This window comes from Artibeus jamaicensis, unplaced genomic scaffold (genome assembly GCF_021234435.1).
Source record: "Artibeus jamaicensis isolate MK-2021 breed Jamaican fruit bat unplaced genomic scaffold, CSHL_Jam_final contig_1028, whole genome shotgun sequence".
Taxonomy (NCBI): Eukaryota; Metazoa; Chordata; class Mammalia; order Chiroptera; family Phyllostomidae; genus Artibeus; species Artibeus jamaicensis.
Window position 1 is genome coordinate 5,202,854 of NW_026521201.1, and position 18,739 is coordinate 5,221,592.

General features: G+C 44.3%; 1 protein-coding gene across 5 annotated transcripts; it reads right to left on the bottom strand.

The window, feature by feature from the left end:
• Positions 1-77: 77 nt before the first annotated feature.
• On the bottom strand, positions 78-14,418 carry ITFG2 (integrin alpha FG-GAP repeat containing 2). 5 transcript variants are annotated; one of them, XM_037133931.2, is made up of 12 exons: positions 14,230-14,418; positions 8,401-8,496; positions 7,780-7,821; positions 7,422-7,593; positions 6,692-6,831; positions 6,077-6,225; positions 5,597-5,694; positions 5,353-5,406; positions 5,150-5,241; positions 2,466-2,583; positions 1,178-1,351; positions 78-1,094 (listed from the first exon to the last, which is right to left on the bottom strand). In XM_037133931.2, the coding sequence occupies exons 1-12, from the start codon at positions 14,323-14,325 to the stop codon at positions 991-993; spliced, it is 1,335 nt and encodes a 444-aa protein (XP_036989826.2). In that variant the 5' UTR covers positions 14,326-14,418; the 3' UTR covers positions 78-990. The 5 variants fall into 5 exon arrangements, with proteins under 5 accessions (XP_036989826.2, XP_036989829.2, XP_053518356.1 ...); XM_037133934.2 differs by having other exon boundaries at positions 14,195-14,270; XM_053662381.1 differs by lacking the exon at positions 8,401-8,496.
• Between the last annotated feature and the right edge of the window lie 4,321 nt (positions 14,419-18,739).

Here is an 18,739-nt window from a genome sequence, read left to right on the forward strand (position 1 = left end):
TGATCCATTAGGCCAGAGTCAATATAATTGAGAACAATGGCTTTCAAACTCTTTTGAACATAATTCAAAGCAGGAAATATGAAATATATTTTATATTATACTCAGTAAACACATACAATTAAAGCGAAACATTTCCCTATATTGAGAGCTATATATGTTCAATTCTATTGTATTGTATTTCATTTATTCAAAAAATGCTGATTGCAACCTACAATTTGAAAGACACTGATTTAAAGCACACAGAATTAAGAACAGAAAAAATATAAATGGACAAAATATAATTCTGATTATGGTCTGGATCATAAACCTGCACTAGATTTTAAATGTCTATTGTCTGAGAGAATAGGCATTTGGGGGAAATGAGTGGGTGAGAAAAGGAGCAAGGCTTATGAAGCTGCACATATTGAAGAATATGGCAAAATGAGAGTGCTGGCCCAGTTTTTTCAGAAAATAGAGCAAAATCATCTCAGGATTGCTGGGGACACAGAAAAACAAGACTGTCAATTGTCTTGAAAGGCCCCTCGGGAAAACCCCAAACAATCTCCCATTCCTGTAATAATCACTCCTGTCGATGATCTGGAATTGTGATGTGGAAAATGGTGCTTGGGGTTGGTGAGAGCCCCTACCTCACTGCTCCACTGGCGCCAAAGCCTAGTTCCTTCCAAATGTTGGGGCCACAAGCAAGTCTCTTTTCCATATAAGAGTGGGTTAGCTCTGGGGAGGAAGCAGTCCCAGGTGGTGTGGAATAAGGCCAGGGTCCTACAGACCCGCTGATGTGATGGGTAAGGTACACAAGCAAACAGGCAGAGGGTCAAGTAGTCTCTTCTTTCACCAAGAAGACATGAGATCTATAGTTCACAGTCACCCTGGGGTTGCTGCCTCTGTCCATGTACCTCTGTAATGTGTATTCCCTGTCCTGCCAATACTATGGATACCTTGGGGGTAGGGAGGTTCAGGAGGATCCTTCCTCAGCTAAGAGGGAAAGTCCAACTAGGTGGTATCCTGGAGGCTCGCAGGAGCACATTGTGGTGGCTGGTCAGGATGGTAGAGGGTTCGGTGAACCAGAGTGCGGACTGCTGGGAGGTCATCAGGATCTGAGGGCAAGAAAGGGGCTGGTAAGAGGCTGTGGCTTTCCTGGGCCCCTGATTGTCCAGCGCTGCAGCTTGCTGGGCCTCACCTGTGCCCAGCTCCTGCAGCAGGCTCTGGTACTCTGGCTCGGCCTCCAGCAACTTCAGCAGATTGGTAGACTCCATCCGCTCGAGTTGCACCTCCCAGTACACATAGATCTTCTGGTTGAAGGTGACATACACGAGGCAGGGGCTGTTGCGGCCCTCTTTGCAGGCATATAGGCCTGTGAGATGTGGGTGGTGAGACAAAGGTCAAGAAGTTTCGTCCGGTGGTGGGAGGTGAGAATGAGATAGGGGCTCTAGAGTCAGTGGTTCTGGCCCTCCCACAGATGTCAAGCAAAAAACTAATGGCTCTCTTTCTAGGTCTACTCTGTTGGAAACTCGGTAAAACAATAAACAACTTTGCCCATTCCAGATATAGAAAGACTATAGAAACAAAACTCAGGCAGAAGAGCACCCAAAGATGTGATGCCTGATTTTGTCATCATAGTGATGGCCCTGGAGTAACGACTAGTCTTGCTAGCCCAAGGGGTAGATCACAAACTGAAGCTTCTCTGAGGGCAGCCCCTCTGCAAAGGCACAGGGTTTGCTTGACCTGACCTACCTCTCAGGTCCCTGGACTGCGTGGGCTAGAACACTGTTCAATTCTCTTCATTTCAGTGACCACAGATCTCTCCATGCCACCCCAAAGGGTGAGTGCTGGCTTCCAAGGTCCTGATTTGGAACTAATGGGAACGCTCTAGGACAGCAGTTTTCAATCAGTGTGCTGAGGCCAGCACACTAGCGTGCTACAAGAATTTTTAAAACATGCAATTCCTGTCTATTTAGTCAGGGGCGCTGATCTCTTTTCCCTTAAGACTGTCAAATTAAAAAAAAAAAAATGACTTACCCAACATAACAACAGCCTTCCAGTGTGAATAAATCAAAATTATACCTATTTTTATCAGATCGGTAAAGATCTATGTTTTGGTGTGCTACAGAATTTTAGTAATTAGCTTATGTGTGCCATGAGATGAAAAAGGCTGAAAATCACTGCTCTAGGAGAATGTTCTTCACAGAGTTCCAATATACTCAGATGGGAAAGAGCTTTCTGATGTCTTCACACAGGTAGATGATAAGATCTCATTCCATTCTTTGAAATATTCAGAAGTGGAGATCTCACTATCTTTTACCTTTCCTTATTTAAAACTGTAAAGATGGCAATTTAGTATCCACTCATCACACTCTAATGAAAAAGCTGAAGAACACAACTGTGCAGACTTCCACAAGGGGACATGCTGAGAATAATAGTAGGAGGCAGATGAGTGTGGTCAGTGGGGGCCAGGGGCAGGGGCCCACCTGCACAGAAGGCTCGGACATTCTCATCCACTTGGAAGCGGACAACTGTGCGGTTGTGATCGATGATGTATGTCTGTCCATCCCAGGCACAGGCAACAACCTCCTCATGCCCATTGCCCTGAAAAAGGTCAGAGACAAGATTGCAAGGGTGTCCAGGAACCATTTTAAAAAGGGATCTAGCCATGGAGCTGGATTAAATACAAAGAAGCTGTAGACTTTGCTCTGGGACCAATAGCTGGCTGAGAAAGAAAACAACCATATGTCTCTTACTGAACTTCTCCCATGTGCCAGGCACCAAAGGGGCTGCTGTCCAATGAGCCACCTCACATAGTACTCACAACAACCCTGTGAAGTAGTCAGTATTATTCCCAATTTGATACTAAGGGAACTTCAGCTTGTAGAAATAAAATCATGCACCCAAGGTCACTCAGCTGGGAGATGGTAGAATCGGGCTTCCAGCCCAGGCCTGGCCTACCTGACCTCACAGCCTTGTGCCTCCTCTCCTATGTTTTCGAGCATGTGTGATAGCAGCACAGAGGCAGCCCCCATCTGCCTCATTCAGCAGCAGACTCAGGGGCCACAGCCTCAGTAAAGACAGACTCACATGGGACAAGAAAAAAACTTCATATGCATCTGGAGTTGGGACTGAGGACAAACTTCTGGACCCTAGTAATTACTTGGTTCTCTTTGGAGCTTTTTCTGCTGCTGAATGGTGCTGAAGTGTGAGGTCCCCCAGAGCACAGACAATAGTGCTGAGCACTGTAAAATGGGAACAACTCATTTCAAAGGGAGTTAGACCTGGCTAAACAGGGCCTTAAGATAAAGGTTCAGAAGATGTAGGTGTAGGTGAAAACACTGTGCCTTCTCGCACAACCAAGTTTAAAAACAACAAAGTTTTAGCAACAAAAACGCAGCCAAACCACAGAAAATTGAACTTCACAGAAGTCTGACAACAACGAACCCTTCAGCCAAACCAGTAAGAGGGGCAGAGCCAGCAGCAGAGCAGGGTTGGGCAGGAAAGATCCACAGACCAACCCGGGCTTGCGACCGAGGCTTGCAGGCAGCTGTGGGCGGATCCCAGGTGTGGAGTAGCAGTGGGCAGACCCACTGAGGGCACAAGGCGGCTGGCTGACCACGGTCACACATTCAGCACAGATAAACCAGTAAAGGAGCAAGCAGTGAGATGGACCTCCCAGGCCCCAGCGGTGGGAAGCAGCAGAGGGGACCACTGTTGTCCCTCTCTGACCCTGGCCCCACATACAGCCTCACAACCCAGCAACCTGGGTGGCCCCACCCTGGTGAACACCTATGGCTCTGCTCCTCATACTAATAGGGCAAACAGATCAAAACATTATGGCTCAAGAAGAACTCAAAGCCCCAGAGCCCATAACTGTAAACGACCAAGAAATAGCAAAACTTTCAGATGCACAGTTCAAAACACTGGTGATCAGAATGCTCACAGAACTGGTTGATTTTAGTCACAAATTAGAGAAGCATATGAAGGCTAAACTAATTGAAATAAAGGGAAATGTACAGGAAACAACTAGTAATGGAAAGGAAACTGGGACTCAGATCAAAGGACTAGACCATAAAGAGGAAAAAAATGACCAAACAGAAAAGAATGTAGTAACAAGAATTCAAAAAAAATGAGGAGAGGCCTAGGAACCTCCAGGACATCTTTAAACGTTCCAACATCCGCATTATAGAAGTACCAGAAGGGGAAGAGGAAGAGCCACAAGTGGAAAACTTATTTGAACAAATAATAAAGGAGAATTTTCCCAATCTGGCAAAGGAAATAGACTTCCAGGAAATCCAGGAAGCTCAGAGAGTCCCAAAGAAGTTGGACCCAAGAAGGAACACACCAAGGCACATCATAATTACATTAGCCAAGATTAAAATGAAGGAGAGAATTCTAGAAGCAGCAAGAGATAAGGGACAGTCACCTACAAAGGAGTTCCCATCAGACTGTCAGCTGAGTTCTCCAAAGAGACCTTACAGGCAAGAAGGGGCTGGAAAGAAGTATTCCAAGTTATGAAATCCAAAGACCTACAACCAAGATTGCTCTATCCAGCAAAACTTTCATTTAGAATGGAAGGACAGATAAAGTGCTTCTCAGATAAGATCAAATTGAAGGAGTTCATCATCACCAAGCCCTTATTATATGAAATGTTAAAGGGACTTACCTAAGAAAAAGAAGATAAAAAATATGAACAGTGAAAGGACAGCAAACTCACAGTTATTAAGAACCACACCTAAAACAAAAGCAAACTAAGAGGACAGCTAGATCAGGAGCGAACCATAGAAATGGAGATCACATGGAGGGTTAGCAACAGGAGAATGGGAGAAGGAGAAGTGGGGAGAAGGTACAGAAAATAAGTAGCATAGACAGTAGGTAGAAAATAGATAGGGGGGAGGGCAAGAATAGTATGGGAAATATAGAATCTAAAGAACTTGAGACACGTGGTCATAAACTAAAGGGGGGAGTAATGGGGGAGGGGGCGTACGGGGTGGAGGGGAATGAAGGGGGGGAATAGAACAACTGTAATGGCATAATCAATAAAATATATATTAAAAAAAGATAAAGGTTCAGAGTTTAACTATGAAGTCATAATGGCCTCACTGAAACCTTGTACCTCCATGTAAAGAAGGTGAGAATGTTGTTCTCCGCCAGGTTTTCTACCCACCGTGACATCCAGTTTCTCTAGGGCGAAAAGCTGGTGATCCACCTGCACGGACCACAACAGCTTGTCTGCTTCCTCCATAAGCTTCAGTGTCCCTGCAGGGGGAGAGGCAGGTTGGGATGGGGAGAACAAGACTCCCAAGCAGACCCCTCCAGCACACAACCTCCCACTGCAGCAGGGCCCTGTAGCTGACCCAGGGAACTCACCATCCAAGGTGCAGAGCGCAAAGAGGCCAGAGCCACCACTCTCGGGGATGTGGCCTGTAGGTGGGACAGAAGGACCAGAAGAAGAAAATGTGAAGGTCAAGGCAAGATCAGAGCATACAGGGTGAGGAATGGCCAAGGGCAGGGAGGGAAAGAGGGACAGGACTAGAAATGAGAGAAGGTCCCACATCTCTTCCAAAAGTAATGTTTGCCCTCAGCAACCTGCCTCATCCTGTAACCCCCTCACCTCGTTTGATGTTGCCAATGAGGTGAGTAGACACATTCTTGTTGTGGATGCGGCCGGACATCTGGTGCAGCACGACATCTCGGGCAGCCAGGGTCTCCCTGTGGGCAGGAGACTGGGGGACTAAGTGGGAGACCAAGTGAGCTTAGTTCTCTGGCACATTTGTGGCCCCATCTCCATAAGAGCTGCCGAGATGTGAATCAGCTACAAACCTATAGCTGTCCCTTGTGTGGCAAGTTGGAAAGAGAGGGACAGAGCTACCAGGCTGGAATCTTATAACCTCTTCCAGATGCTACAACATTAGATCCAGGACTCCCTGGCTCCCAAAACATAGGTCTTCCCTTACTAGGGCAGAGGTGCTTGTGCTGAAGCTAGCTGAAGCAGCTCTGTCAACTGCAGACCCATCCACTGCCATGTATATCCAAGACCCCATCTTGCTCCCATGTACCTACCCCACACCATCCACAGGCCTGCATCCCTTACCTATTGCTTTCTGTGGTCCCCTGAGAGGTAGCAGAGTGCCCAGTGTCCTTGTTCCATGTACACAGTAGAACTGCATAAGCACAGCCTGGCTGCGATACCATCAGCTCAGGAACACCCAGTGATCCTGGAGTCACCGAGAGACTGTCTACCTGCACCAGGGAACAAAGGCTTAAATGGGGCTGGAGAGAGAGGAAGTGGGACTCTGCAAAAAACAGGGAAGAGAATCAGAGTAGGGGCCCTGGAGGCAGCCCCCCAGGCTTCAAGGGCAGCAGCAGTAGGAATTCCAGAGTTCACAGGGCTCCTGCCCAGGGCCATCCTCTCCAACTATGCCATCTGCTTTCCTCCGTGCTGTCCTCTGCGAGATCCAGATCCTGACACGGACATCATGCCCACCCTCAATCCCAATTCCTAGCTCTCAGTTGCCTCCTATTTGCCATGACTAGCAACTTGCCCTAAGACTCTGATTTGAAATGATCTTTGGATCTCTCTCAGCAAGATGATTTTCCCTTCTTCCCACCCTGTATCATGGCCCACAACTGTTCTCCCACAACCCCCCTTCAGGATGCCTTCCTCCTTGCTCTCTGAGCTCTGGGGTCCCTCTACTCAACTTCTCACCTGACCTTCCAGTGTCCATTTCTGGAGTGACACCAGCTGCCCTGTCAGATGTTCAGTGCCCTCGCCCAGATCTTCCCAGCGGAAGGCTCGTACCACACGGTCTGTGTACCCTACCACCAGCTCACAGCACCCATCTCCATCTGTGGTCCAGAAAATAAGACAAGCTTGGAGCCAAAGCTGCATTCGTCAGCTTGAACCCTACAAGCATCCCATCCCTACTCCTCTATTAACATCACTGTTGGGATTTTGACTTCAAGCCCAACCTGTTGTGGAGCCATCTCCCCTGCTCTGAGTCCGGCGCGCCTTCTGCCCTTCCTGTACTGACAGCACCTCCCTGTCCCTTGGCTCTACCTACCCACCTGCTCCACAGGCCCTGCCACTGCTTCCCTCAGATATGCACCTCAGGGTGTCCAAATGCATCCAATACACACACCACCAACTTTGAGACAGCTTCTGGCCAAAATATCAGCACAGTATCTATATAGCTCACTTCCTCACCATCTTCAATTTTTGATCAAATGTCACCTTCTCAGCAAGAACTTCCCTGACACTCCATGTAGAATTGCTACCTCTACCTCTACACTCTCTGGGTCCTTTCTGTGATTTACTTTCTCCATAGCGATTGCACAAATGAATACTGACCCCCCACCCCCACTGAATCCCTTGAGATCTGCTCTGTTATCCACTGACTCTTATTGCCCCAACTGCCTGCAAAGATAGCCATGCCCACCGATGTCGCTGATCAGCATGACCTTGGTGTTGGCAGGGATGTGCTGCTTAAAGACTGGACGCTGCTCCTCTCTCATTAGGGTCTCATGGTGCCAAGAAGCATCCAGGGTCCTGGCAGGAGTCAGGTCACACAAGTGAAACCAGCCCTCAGCACTCACGGCCACTACCAGGTTCTGCAAGAGATAGAGATAGGGGAGAGGTGGACTAGGGAGGGAAGTTTGAGCACACACTGATCATTAGAACACAGAAGGTAGGGCTAAGGCCATTAACTCTCAACTGGTTTCCACCTTGAGACAGAGATCCATCCAGCTAAGGCCTTGGAGTTACACTCAAGTCCCAAGACCCCTGGAAGTTCTTACCTTTCCTTTATTACATATATCTCCAACTCCAACACAAGTCAGCTGCAAAAGAAGAAAGGGAGGCTCAGGGTGACCCAGGGGGAGACTACTACTTCCTCATCTCCATGAAGCAGGAAGGAGCAGGTTTTCTCATTACTAGCATGTTCTAGAAACTGGTGCCATAGGACCTGTGTGATGGTCTGCATTAACCGAGCTACTGTGCTATAGGTTTGGTTCAGTTTACACACACAGTAATATGAAGACCTGAAGTAAAGGCCATTTGGGCTCAAAACAAAATCTCTACAAAACAAAACTCCAATTTAGCAAGACTATCATGTCTAGACTTATTCAAATACTACCCTCATTATCTATTATACTCTATGAGACCAGACAACCTAAGCAGTTTTCCTAAAGTATTTAGGGAGTCTCGTGTGTGTGTGTGTGTGTGTGTGTGTGTACATGCAAGTGCTGCCTGGGAGCTTCCCTCACTGAATCAAGTGACCCCCAAACCAGTGGCTAAGCTGAGTAGCCGTTGAGTGAGGACACACTAGTGAGCTCCTGTGTGGGTCTCAGCCTTGACAGTTCCTGAACAGAAAAAAAATCCCTTCCCCCGCCTTCAGACCCAGGTAGTTGAATACTGACCATTCCCTGGCAGGAACAGGTGAGCCATGGCCGGCTGTCATCATTCTTATACACAGACAGCTTCCCACTGGTGTCTCCCACCACCAGTTCATTCAACTTCAGATGGAGAAAGAGGAATATTAGCATAGGTCCTGCTGACCCACCTCAAACTCTTCTCTACTGCGCCCATCCTGGGGAAATCACAGGACATCTACTTGAATCTTCATCAAATGTATTAAAAATCTTTTGTGACCAACACAGCCATGGTATTCCAGGTTTCTTTATTTCCATGGGGAAGGGGTGGTGGTGTATATGTGCGTGTGCATGTGTGTGTCAGGGACAGGGAAGGCCAGAGGAATGGATGAACACGGACTCCATCCTGGAGAAGTTTGACATTTGAACAGCTCAATGGCCCCCATGCTTGACTTTGGCTCTGATTCGTCCATTATAAATAGGACATACAGGGAGGGGCAAAAAGTAGGTTTACAGTTGTTCCTATGGAAAGTAAGACAATAATTAATAAATAATATAGGAATAAACTCTCTGTTCTGCATACTAACAACTATAAACTTTCTTTTGCCCCACCTTGTATTTTGGAAACAACCCAAAATATTCAACTTTTGGGGAATTTAACTCCAAACCTCATATTCTATTAGGGCCAGGGGGGAAAAAAGGCAGTTCTGGGGGCCCTCCCTCCTTTAGCAAGAACATTTGATCTTGGTGTCCTAGGAATGAATAGAGAGGGATGGAGGTGCCAGAGTGGGGCACAGCAGGAAGGGGCTGCTGGGTGTCAGCATCATAGAGTTCTGGGCCTCTGGTGCCCCTAAGTGGTGGCTAAGCTCTCAGATGGCAGGCTCCCTGCATGAAGCCTCTTCACAACTATTGGTATCTGAATGCTCCACTTCCCAGGTGGTAACAATGATGATAAGGTTGCTACAAACCCTATTTCTACTAACAGCTTCAGGATTTCCCGCTGTGGGGACATCCAACACTCCCTTCCTTTCCTCAAACTAGGGTGAATATTAGAATCCCAGAAGATTTAATTTTAAAGGCAACAAAGACAAAAGGAAAACAGAAATGAAAAATGAACAATGAATTGGAATTTATCAATAATGATTTACTTGATTTGAATCTTACATTAACTATTTTTTAATAGTTATTGGAATTACTTATGGGAATATTAGATCATAGAAGCATAAAGCAAATTTATTTACATTAAACCCTCTACACCTGATGTTTCTATTACAGAAATGGACATTTCTATTCCATCCTCAGAGAACTTTGGCAGGTGCATAGGAGAGAAGCTGCATGGCACAGAGGTTCAGAGGGCAGCTGCCTGCATTGGATTCCAGTTCTCTATGCCTATATTTCAATTGTAAAATGAGGATCATGCCCTGATCAGTGTGGCTTAGTTGGGTGGGCCTCGTCCTGCAAGGTGAAGGGTCACCCATTGGTTTTCCTGGCAGGGTGGATGCCTGGGTTGTGGGTTTGGTCCCCGGTCAGGGAACATGCAAGAGGCAACCAATGGATTGTTTTTCTCTCACACTGATGATTCTCTCCCTCTCTCTCTCCTCCCTTCCCATCTCTCTAAAAGTAAATAAATATTATCTTTAAAATTCTTCTTAAAAAATGAGAATCATAAGAATAGCTACCTCATAAGGTTGTTGCAAGAATTGAGCTAACAGAAGAAAGTATTTAGAAGTGATTAGCATACAGTGAGTACTAATATCAGGTGGTTTTCAGCCTCTAGTTAAAACACCTGCAAAGCTAGGGATCTTAGCATCTTTCATACAATCCATTCTTTTTCTTATACATTCATTCAACAGATGAGTCTATAGTAGTCCTCGATAAAATGGTTACTTAATAGACAAACACCAAAAAAGATTGTTTTAAGACACAAAGAAAAATCAGAATGAAAGAGAATGTGCAGTCAGCCCTTGAGTTTTCAGGTAAAGCCGGGCAACCAGTGAGGGATACAAAGATAAAATGTCACAGACTCCCTGCTGAGAAGGATCTCACAATTTAATAAGGGCATAGACACAGGAATAAATCACAAAACAGTGTGGAAGGTGCAGTGAGCCAGGCAGAGAGAGAGGCAATGGCACTGGAGGAGGACATTCCCAGGACAGCCTATCTGCTCTCTGGCGGCCACCGTCATCCCCCCTTATCCGTGGGGATACATTCCAAGATACCAGTGGATGCTTGAAACTGAAGAGTATACTGAACCTCATACAGGGGTGGGCAAAAGTAGGTTTATTCTGCCATTGTGACATTCTTTTGAGTTAATAAAGCTGTAATAATAATCATAACCTGCATGTCTTTTTCCATATGAACAACTGTAAACTTACTTTTGCCCACCCCTGAACATAATGTTTTTTTCCTATATATACACACTATGGTAGAGTTTAATTTATAAGGCATAGTAAGAGATTAACAACAACTACTACTAAAATAGAATAATTATAACAGTATACAGTACTATCATAAAAGTTATGTAAATGTGGTCACCCATTTCAGGGGGTCTCTTGTTAAAGTCTTCACATAGTCTCAATGCTTTCTGGTATGACATGTTGCCATCAACTGACATGTATTTTCTGCTCAGGTCTCCTACCCACAAATTCAATGCCTTTTCTACCTATCACACACTGTGTCCATCACTTTTGCAATTTCAAGTGTGACAGCAAAACAAGCACAAATTTCTTTTTCAATTACATTTTACATTTCTTGCTCTTCCTTTTCTTCTGGCCCCATGATTCAGATGTTGGAATGCTTAAAGTGTCCCTAAGTCTTTCCTCTTTTTTTTTTTTTTTTGAATTCTTGTTTCTTCATTCTGTTCTGGGTGAATGTTTATCTCTTCTTTCTGGTCCAAATCGTTGATTTGAGTTCCGGTTTTCTTCCCTTCACTGTTGGTTCCCTGTACATTTTCCTTTATTTCACTTTGCATAGCCTTCACTTTTTCCTCTATTTTGGGACCATACTCAACCTGTGAGCATCCTGATTACCGGTGTTTTGAACTATGCATCTGATATGTTGGCTATTTCTTCAACACATAGTTCTATTTTTGGAGTTTTGATCTGTTCTTTCATTTGGGCCCTATTTCTTTGTATCAGTGCACCTGTTACATAGTAAGGGGTGGAGCCTTAGGTATTCCCCAGGGTGGGGCAACCTGCGTTGTGGCACTGTATGTGGAGGAAGGGTCAGAGAGGGAACAATGCCGCTTGTTCAGTTCTTCAAAGGCTTTCAGTCACTTCCCCCACTACCCACAAATAAATTGTGCCCTTCTGGTGCTGATTCCTGGGTGGGTGGGTTTGTGTACATTTTAGGACTCCATGGGTCTCTCCAATGAACTCTCCTGTGAGGCTGAGAGTCTCTCCCACTGCCACAACCCCACAGATTTTTATAACCAGAGGTTTTGCGGCTTTATTTCCCCATGTGGGAACCCTGGGTTATGCAGTCTGTCTTACTCCCTGGTTGTTCCTTCCAGTTTATCCACATACAAATGTGGGACCACCAGCTGCTGTCTTGCCCAACCGGTCCTCCAGCTGCCACCCTGCTGTGCATATTCTCTGCCCTGGTTGCTCATCTCTGCCCCTCCTACCAGTCTGGATGAGTGTTTGATCTTTAACTCCTTGGTTGTTGGACTTCCTCACAGTTCGATTTTCTGGCAGTTCTGGTTATTTTTTGTTTTTGAATTTGTTGTTGTCCTTCTGTTGGTTGTGTGAGGAGGCAAAGTGTATCTACCTATGCCTCCATCTTGGCTGGAAGTCCTATTTTTTTTTATTGTTTGTTTTCAATATAAGTCTTTTTCTTGCCCCAAATCTCCAAATGCTTGCCTGGGGGACCAATAACAAAATTTCTATGCATACTTATGCAGGCTGAGTGTACCATACTTAACTACTAGCCAACCATCTCAACTACTTGTCCTTCTTTCCATTATATTTATTAATAACAGGCAGAGCCCTTCAAATTGCTTTGAGATACATAATCACATTTGCTTTTCATAACAATCCGAATTTATTCAACATTTACTCATTTACTGAGTGCCTACTATGTGCCAGGCACTATTCTGTGTTGGGAATATAGCAGTAAAAACAAAACAAAACAAAACAGCAGCAACAACAAAAAAAGATAAAAAATTCCTACCCTAATGGGAAAAAATATAAATATTCCTAATATTGCATAATTGAGTGTATAACAGTGTAATTCACTTAGAAAAGTACAATTTCCAAAAAAGCTGGTGCTATGAAGCTATAAAAAAATGCATGAATTTTTTTCTTGTAAAAAAGAAAACAAACAGATCAAAAGGAAAATGATGCACATCTAAAGTCATTCTGTCAATTTACTATTTAAAAATGCCTCCCTTGATTTTCTCATAAAAATTGTACTGCTTGGCATATGAAGAAATATGAAAGCCCAGAAAACATAATACAAACTGATGAAAATAACATTTTCCTCCCCAGAGAGGGTAGAGCCAAAGGCAGCCTCACTAAATACCTCTCCATCACAGCACAAAGAAGTCTGGAAAAAAGGGAAGGATGTTTTAGTCCCCCCCTTTTTTTTTCAGGGAAAAGATAGCACAGAACAGCAGGGAGGCAGACTAGGAAGATGGGACAGAGGATAGGAGAGAAAGGTAATAAGGTGTTGTGTATTAAAAATATTAAATAGAGATAAGGAATGAAAAGATAAAGTCTGGGGGAAAAGATTGTTTCACATTATCAGTAGCCCCTGTTCCCTTTGATGCTCCACTCTAGACTATTTTACATATTTTAATCAAAGCACCTCCTTACTATCATTCCACCTGGTTATGAGCTACCTGAGGGCTGGGGCTGTCTTGCTCATTTTTGAATGTAGCAGAGTCCTTGACACATAATGGACAGTTTAATAAGTATTTGCATTAAAATAGAATCAAATACTAACAACAGGCTAACACTGACTGAGCTGTAACAGCGTGCCAGGTATGATGCTTCCTGCTTTACCTGTATTAATTCATTCAAATAAGGAATGACTATGGTAGATGAAAATTATTTTTGTCACTTAATCAAGGTGTAGCACTTGAAAGTTTCCAGACATCTGCAGGTAGTATGGAGCAGGTACCACAGTAAGACATTAAGATTGGGTTGGTGAGAACATCTGTTGCCTCAGGGAGGAGCATATTCTACCAGTTGGAAGGTGAGGCAGATAGAGCAATGTATTCCAGGGTCACCAAGGGCCAAATGTAAGAGCAGAAGAGGGGCTTTTTTTTTGGAGGGGGGGGCAGTTAATCCTCACCATAGGATATGTTTATTAATTTGAGAGAGGGAGAGTGAGAGTGAGAAACAACGATGTGATCGATTGCCTACCGTATAGGCCCGGACCAAGGATCCAACCAGCAACCTAGGTACCTGCCTTGACCAGGACGAACTACAACCTCTAATGTACGGGATGACCCTCCAATCAACTTAGCGACCCCGCCAGGGCAGCAGAGGTACTTTTAAAGCCTATTTTGAAACTTTGAAAGGTAAAGTGAGGAAGCCTAATAACAGAACCAGTGAACCTGGAAATCTGGCCACCAAAGTTTACTAGGCTCTTTCGGTGAATAAGTTCCTTAATTAGACAAAGAGAAAGTTACCCATGCTCCTAAAAGAGTACTAGACCCGTGCACCAGGCAAGCTCGGTCAGGATGACCGAGACAGGGACACCTCGGTCAGGTGTCCCACTGAAACATCTGTAAAGTTCTTCCCTAGGCCTGCCACGCAAGCTCTATTTCGCAAGCGTCACTCGCGCCTTTGCCTCCTTCCACTTTCCTGGACCCGCCCCAGCCAAGCCCTGCGCAAACCTGGGCTGCGTCTCTTGCAGTGCGCATGCACTAACCGTGTCATTGTCGACGTCTCCAAGGCAAATTGCGTGCGGGAACAAGCTTCCGCTGAACTCTAGGGCTACGCGCTGCACATAACTAACGGACCTCATCGCACTACTAAGAGCTAGGGAGGTCGAGAAGCCCCGCTAAGTGTTTCCCGAGCCTCTCCCGGCACCTGCCACAGCAGATGGCCACCGACAGCGGGAAGTTACGTCACCACCAGAGCTTCCAATCCTTGCATTCCTCGCTTAATCTTAGCAAGGAGGTGGGTCTTCCGATACCTCTAGGCTTGGGGCGGGCTTGCCCAGTTACTAACGTGAGTGACGGGGGCGTAGGCCACTCCTTTTCACGTTAGAGTTACAGCGTTTGGGTAGACCAACCCTAACCGGACTCATCTATTCTCTGGGCAGTAGGACTCTCAAAGGCTTGACCTAGTAACCTTGACCCCTTCCTTTGTTGTCCTAGCAATCAGAGTACCCCTGAGAATCATAATAATCGTAATAACTGACAGTTCTGTGCTTTTCAGCAGTGTTTTTTTTAGCAATTACCCGTTAGGAATTGTGAAAACGATGTAGTGAACTAGCATTTAAAAACATGAAGAGGATAGAATAGAAAATATCAAGTGATCCATGTTGTTCTTATGAAACCTTTGTTTCAATTGTATATTATTTATATGTGTATATAATGGCTAATGTATATTAGAAAAAAAATTTAACGGTGTGTGTGCTCTGGTCAGTAGTTTGAAAACCACTTGATGCAAAGCACATTTCACATATGTTACTTCATGTAATTAACACAACAAACCTGTGAGCTTGTATTTTTATTCCAGTTTTGTGGATGAGGAAAATAGGTTCAGTACGATTAAGTAACAAGGCCGAAAATGGTAGAGGTGGAGCTCAGACCAGGATTATTTGATCCCAAGCTTCAGATCTGTCCTATCATTTGTTTATGTCATAGTTCCTAGAAAAGTCCTGAGGCTGCAAGTCAGGGTTGCTTAGATGCTGGATCTGCCCTGCCCTGTGGCCCCACCACAAAGCTCTTGCCTCCCTCCCTCAGTGACCTCACTCTGTAGTGTAAATGGGACTCCACCATCATGGTTGGCCTCTTAGGGAAACTTTTCATATGGGGGGGGTGCATGCTACCTCAACTTGCCATACCACATCTTTATTGTCTCATCCTAACTCAAACACCAAGCTTCTTCTGAGGTTTTAAGGGATGGAAAAACAAAAGCCAGTTTTAAAATATTAACCTCTAGATGTCAAGTTAGTTTGAATTATGTTTCTTTTCACTAATATTTCTACATTGTTTTTTCTTTTTCCAACCTATGAATGAAATTGTAAAACAAACAAACAAAAAAAGTAATTCAGCACAAAGTAGATGAGAATCACCCTGCTTCTCACCATGTGCCCTGGCCTGACCCAGTTCTCTGAAATCATACTCTGATCCAGCTCTCCACTGCCTTAGTTTTATCTTCCTCATCACTTGGCCTCTTGTTCTTGACCTTTCTGTGCCTGGTGGGTACCTATTTTTGTTTGTTCGGTTTTTGCCACGAAGGTCATGTCATTATGATCACAACTTGGATACCCTGCCTTTTGGCTTTTGCTAAGAGAGCCAAATAAAGTTAGAAAGGGAGGAGAGTTGAGTTTCCAGATACATAAGGCATGAATCAAGTCTTTTCACTTTTATGCCACTCCCACCTTGTATCAATTACTTTAACTGCATGGGGTGTTAAATTCATAGTAAGTGGATTACAAGACTAGGCATTGCAGAGTCATGTAGACAGATCCCTGGCTCTCTGAGGAGCACTCTTGTTTATGGCTCTCTCTAGTGGGATGGTTGGTCAGTCTCCATGTGTACTATCTACTGCCCATCTTGTTTCAGCCAAGCAATCTTTCAGCATGGGTTTTGGCTTATTCCCCAGAACTGCCTAACCAGGCTATCTTCCTGGTTAGATGACATGCATACAGTTGTGTGGGTGATATATATATATATATATATTTTTTTTTAAGATTTCTTATTTATTTATTTTTAGAGAGGAAGGGAGGGAGGGAAACATCAATGCGTGGTTGCCTCTTGAGGGCCCCCTACTGGGGACCTGGCCCACAAGCCAGGCATGTGCCCCAACTGGGAATAAATGACTTTGGATCGCAGGCTGGCACTCAGTCCACTGAGCTACACCAGCCAGAGCGGGTAGCATATTCTTTACAAATCAACCAAACAATAGCTTCAGTAGAAACCTGCTATGGGAGGGGAGGCATTAAATGGGAAATATTTCTAGGGAGATTCTTTGTCCTCTTATTCCTCCAAGAGTTGTTAGAGGGGGAAAATCTGTCTGCTCTGGATGCCGAGGTAGGAAATGGGACCTTTACAGCTTTTTCTACAGGTGAGGCCCAGAGCATTCACTATCCTGGGGGCAAGACCTAGGGCTTTTCTAATGGACTCAGTTTGAGAACTCCTTCATTCCTTTTCCCCCTCTAGTTCACAGTGTACCTTAGCATACTGAATATTGTGAGAACTCATGAAGTACAGAAACCTGATTCTCAAACTTACTTGACCTAAAAATTAGGCAGAATAGTGTGGCCAACCCTCTGAGTGAAATGCTGTAATTCAGAGCTTTACTTCAAGTCCCATTTATTGCAAGTTTGGCCCTATCAGAAAGGACTGACACTGGAAAGCTTTGATCCTAGAATCTATCAGGTTTGTTGTCTGTTCAAAACTCTGTTGGCCATTAACTGAAGGATGATAAGTAGTTTTATTTTGTTTTAAGGTTTTATTTATTTTTGGAGAGAGAGGACGAGAGTGAGAGAAACATCAGTGTAAGAGAGAAACATCGGCTGCCTCTAATTACGTGCCCCAGCTGGGAACCAAACCTGCAACCTGGGCATGTGCCCTGACCAGGCAATAAACAGGTGACGTTTTACTTTGCAAGAAGATGCCCAACCAACTGAACCACACTTGTCAGGGCAATAAGTAGTTCTTCATTGTCACTGAAGAACATGAAGAAATAAGTTTAAAACAGAGAATGATGAACATGTTTTAGAACTACATTGGGTGTACAACATTGTAATTGGATTAAGTGCTGCTGAATTTAAAATGGTTAATTTTTTGTTATGTAAATTTCACCTCAATAAAAATAAAATCACTACCATTTTATGTGTGAAGCACTTCTAACCGTGGAACAGGCAATTCTAAGAATCATACATGTTTTGGGTGTTGGTAATAGGGTATGGCCGGTCTCTTCTAGCCAAAGAACTCAAATTTTGTGAAGGCATTGCTTTTTCTTGATCATTCCCCTTCAGAAACACTTTCTGAATCTCATTCTTACTTTATTTCTCAAGGCATATTTAGTGTTCATTATATGATAGTAAGATTTTATTATGATTCTTAGATTTAATGAGGATAGTTGGTGTGTTCAAGTTATCTGAGGTCGACAAGCAGCTGGGGAACTATAGCCACAGTCAGCAATAATACTTTCCTGAAAGAGGACAAGTTTTTCTTAGAATGCCTTCCAAGTCTTACATTGTCTTTGTTCAGCACCGCCTTTAGCCGATTGTCATTTCAACTTAAGGGTTACAAGGCCCTGAGGTGTTCTGCATTTGCCAAGGGAAGACTGGTCATTGAGACAGAAGGAATAAGGTATGAAAGTTTCCAGTTTTTCTTTTTTCTAAATGAGCCAGTTGTTTATTTTATGTCATATGCTACCAACAGTATTATCTGTCTGGATGTTCTTTCATGAATAAATTGAGAAGTAGATGATGAATTGATGACAAGTGAATTGACATTTGGATAAACAGACTAGATGGATGGTTTACAATTTCACCCAAAGTGTATGAGGCTTCCCTTTTCTCAACACCCTTGCCAACATTTATTACTTATTGACTTTTTGATAACAACCATCCTGACAGATGTGAGGTGATAGCTCATTGTGGCTTTCCAATGTGTAATTCTCAATTTTCCAGTATGTTTTCTAAAAAGGTACTATTTTTTAAGAGATTTTATTTACTTTGAGAGGAGAAGGGAGGGAGAAAGAGAAGGAGAGAAGCATCAGTCAGTTGCCTCTTGCACATCCCCAACTGGGGTTCTGGCCTGCAACCCAGGCATGTGCCCTGATGGGGAGTGACCCTTTGGTTTGCAGGCTGGCACTCAATCCACTGAGCCAACACCAGCCAGGGCAAAAGGTACTATTTTTTACTAGTCCCACCGATAATGTCTTTTACAGATTATTTCTCCAAGATAATACAATTCACCCTTAAACTCACTCTCAGGATGGTGTAGCTGATAGAGAGTGGAGTCCAATGTGAATTATGTGAGTAAGGTAGGTTAGGCCACACCTTAAAGGGGTTTGTGGCCCGTGATAGATTCAGATCTTATGCATAAATGGGATGGGAAATCACTGACAGTGTGTTAAGCAGTTGGAAGTATATAATTTGAATGCTGTGCAGAGTGAAATGTAGGTGGGCCACGAGGGGATGCAATATAAGTATTGTAGGACACAAGAGCAGGCTGGAGGTGCAGTGATATTTG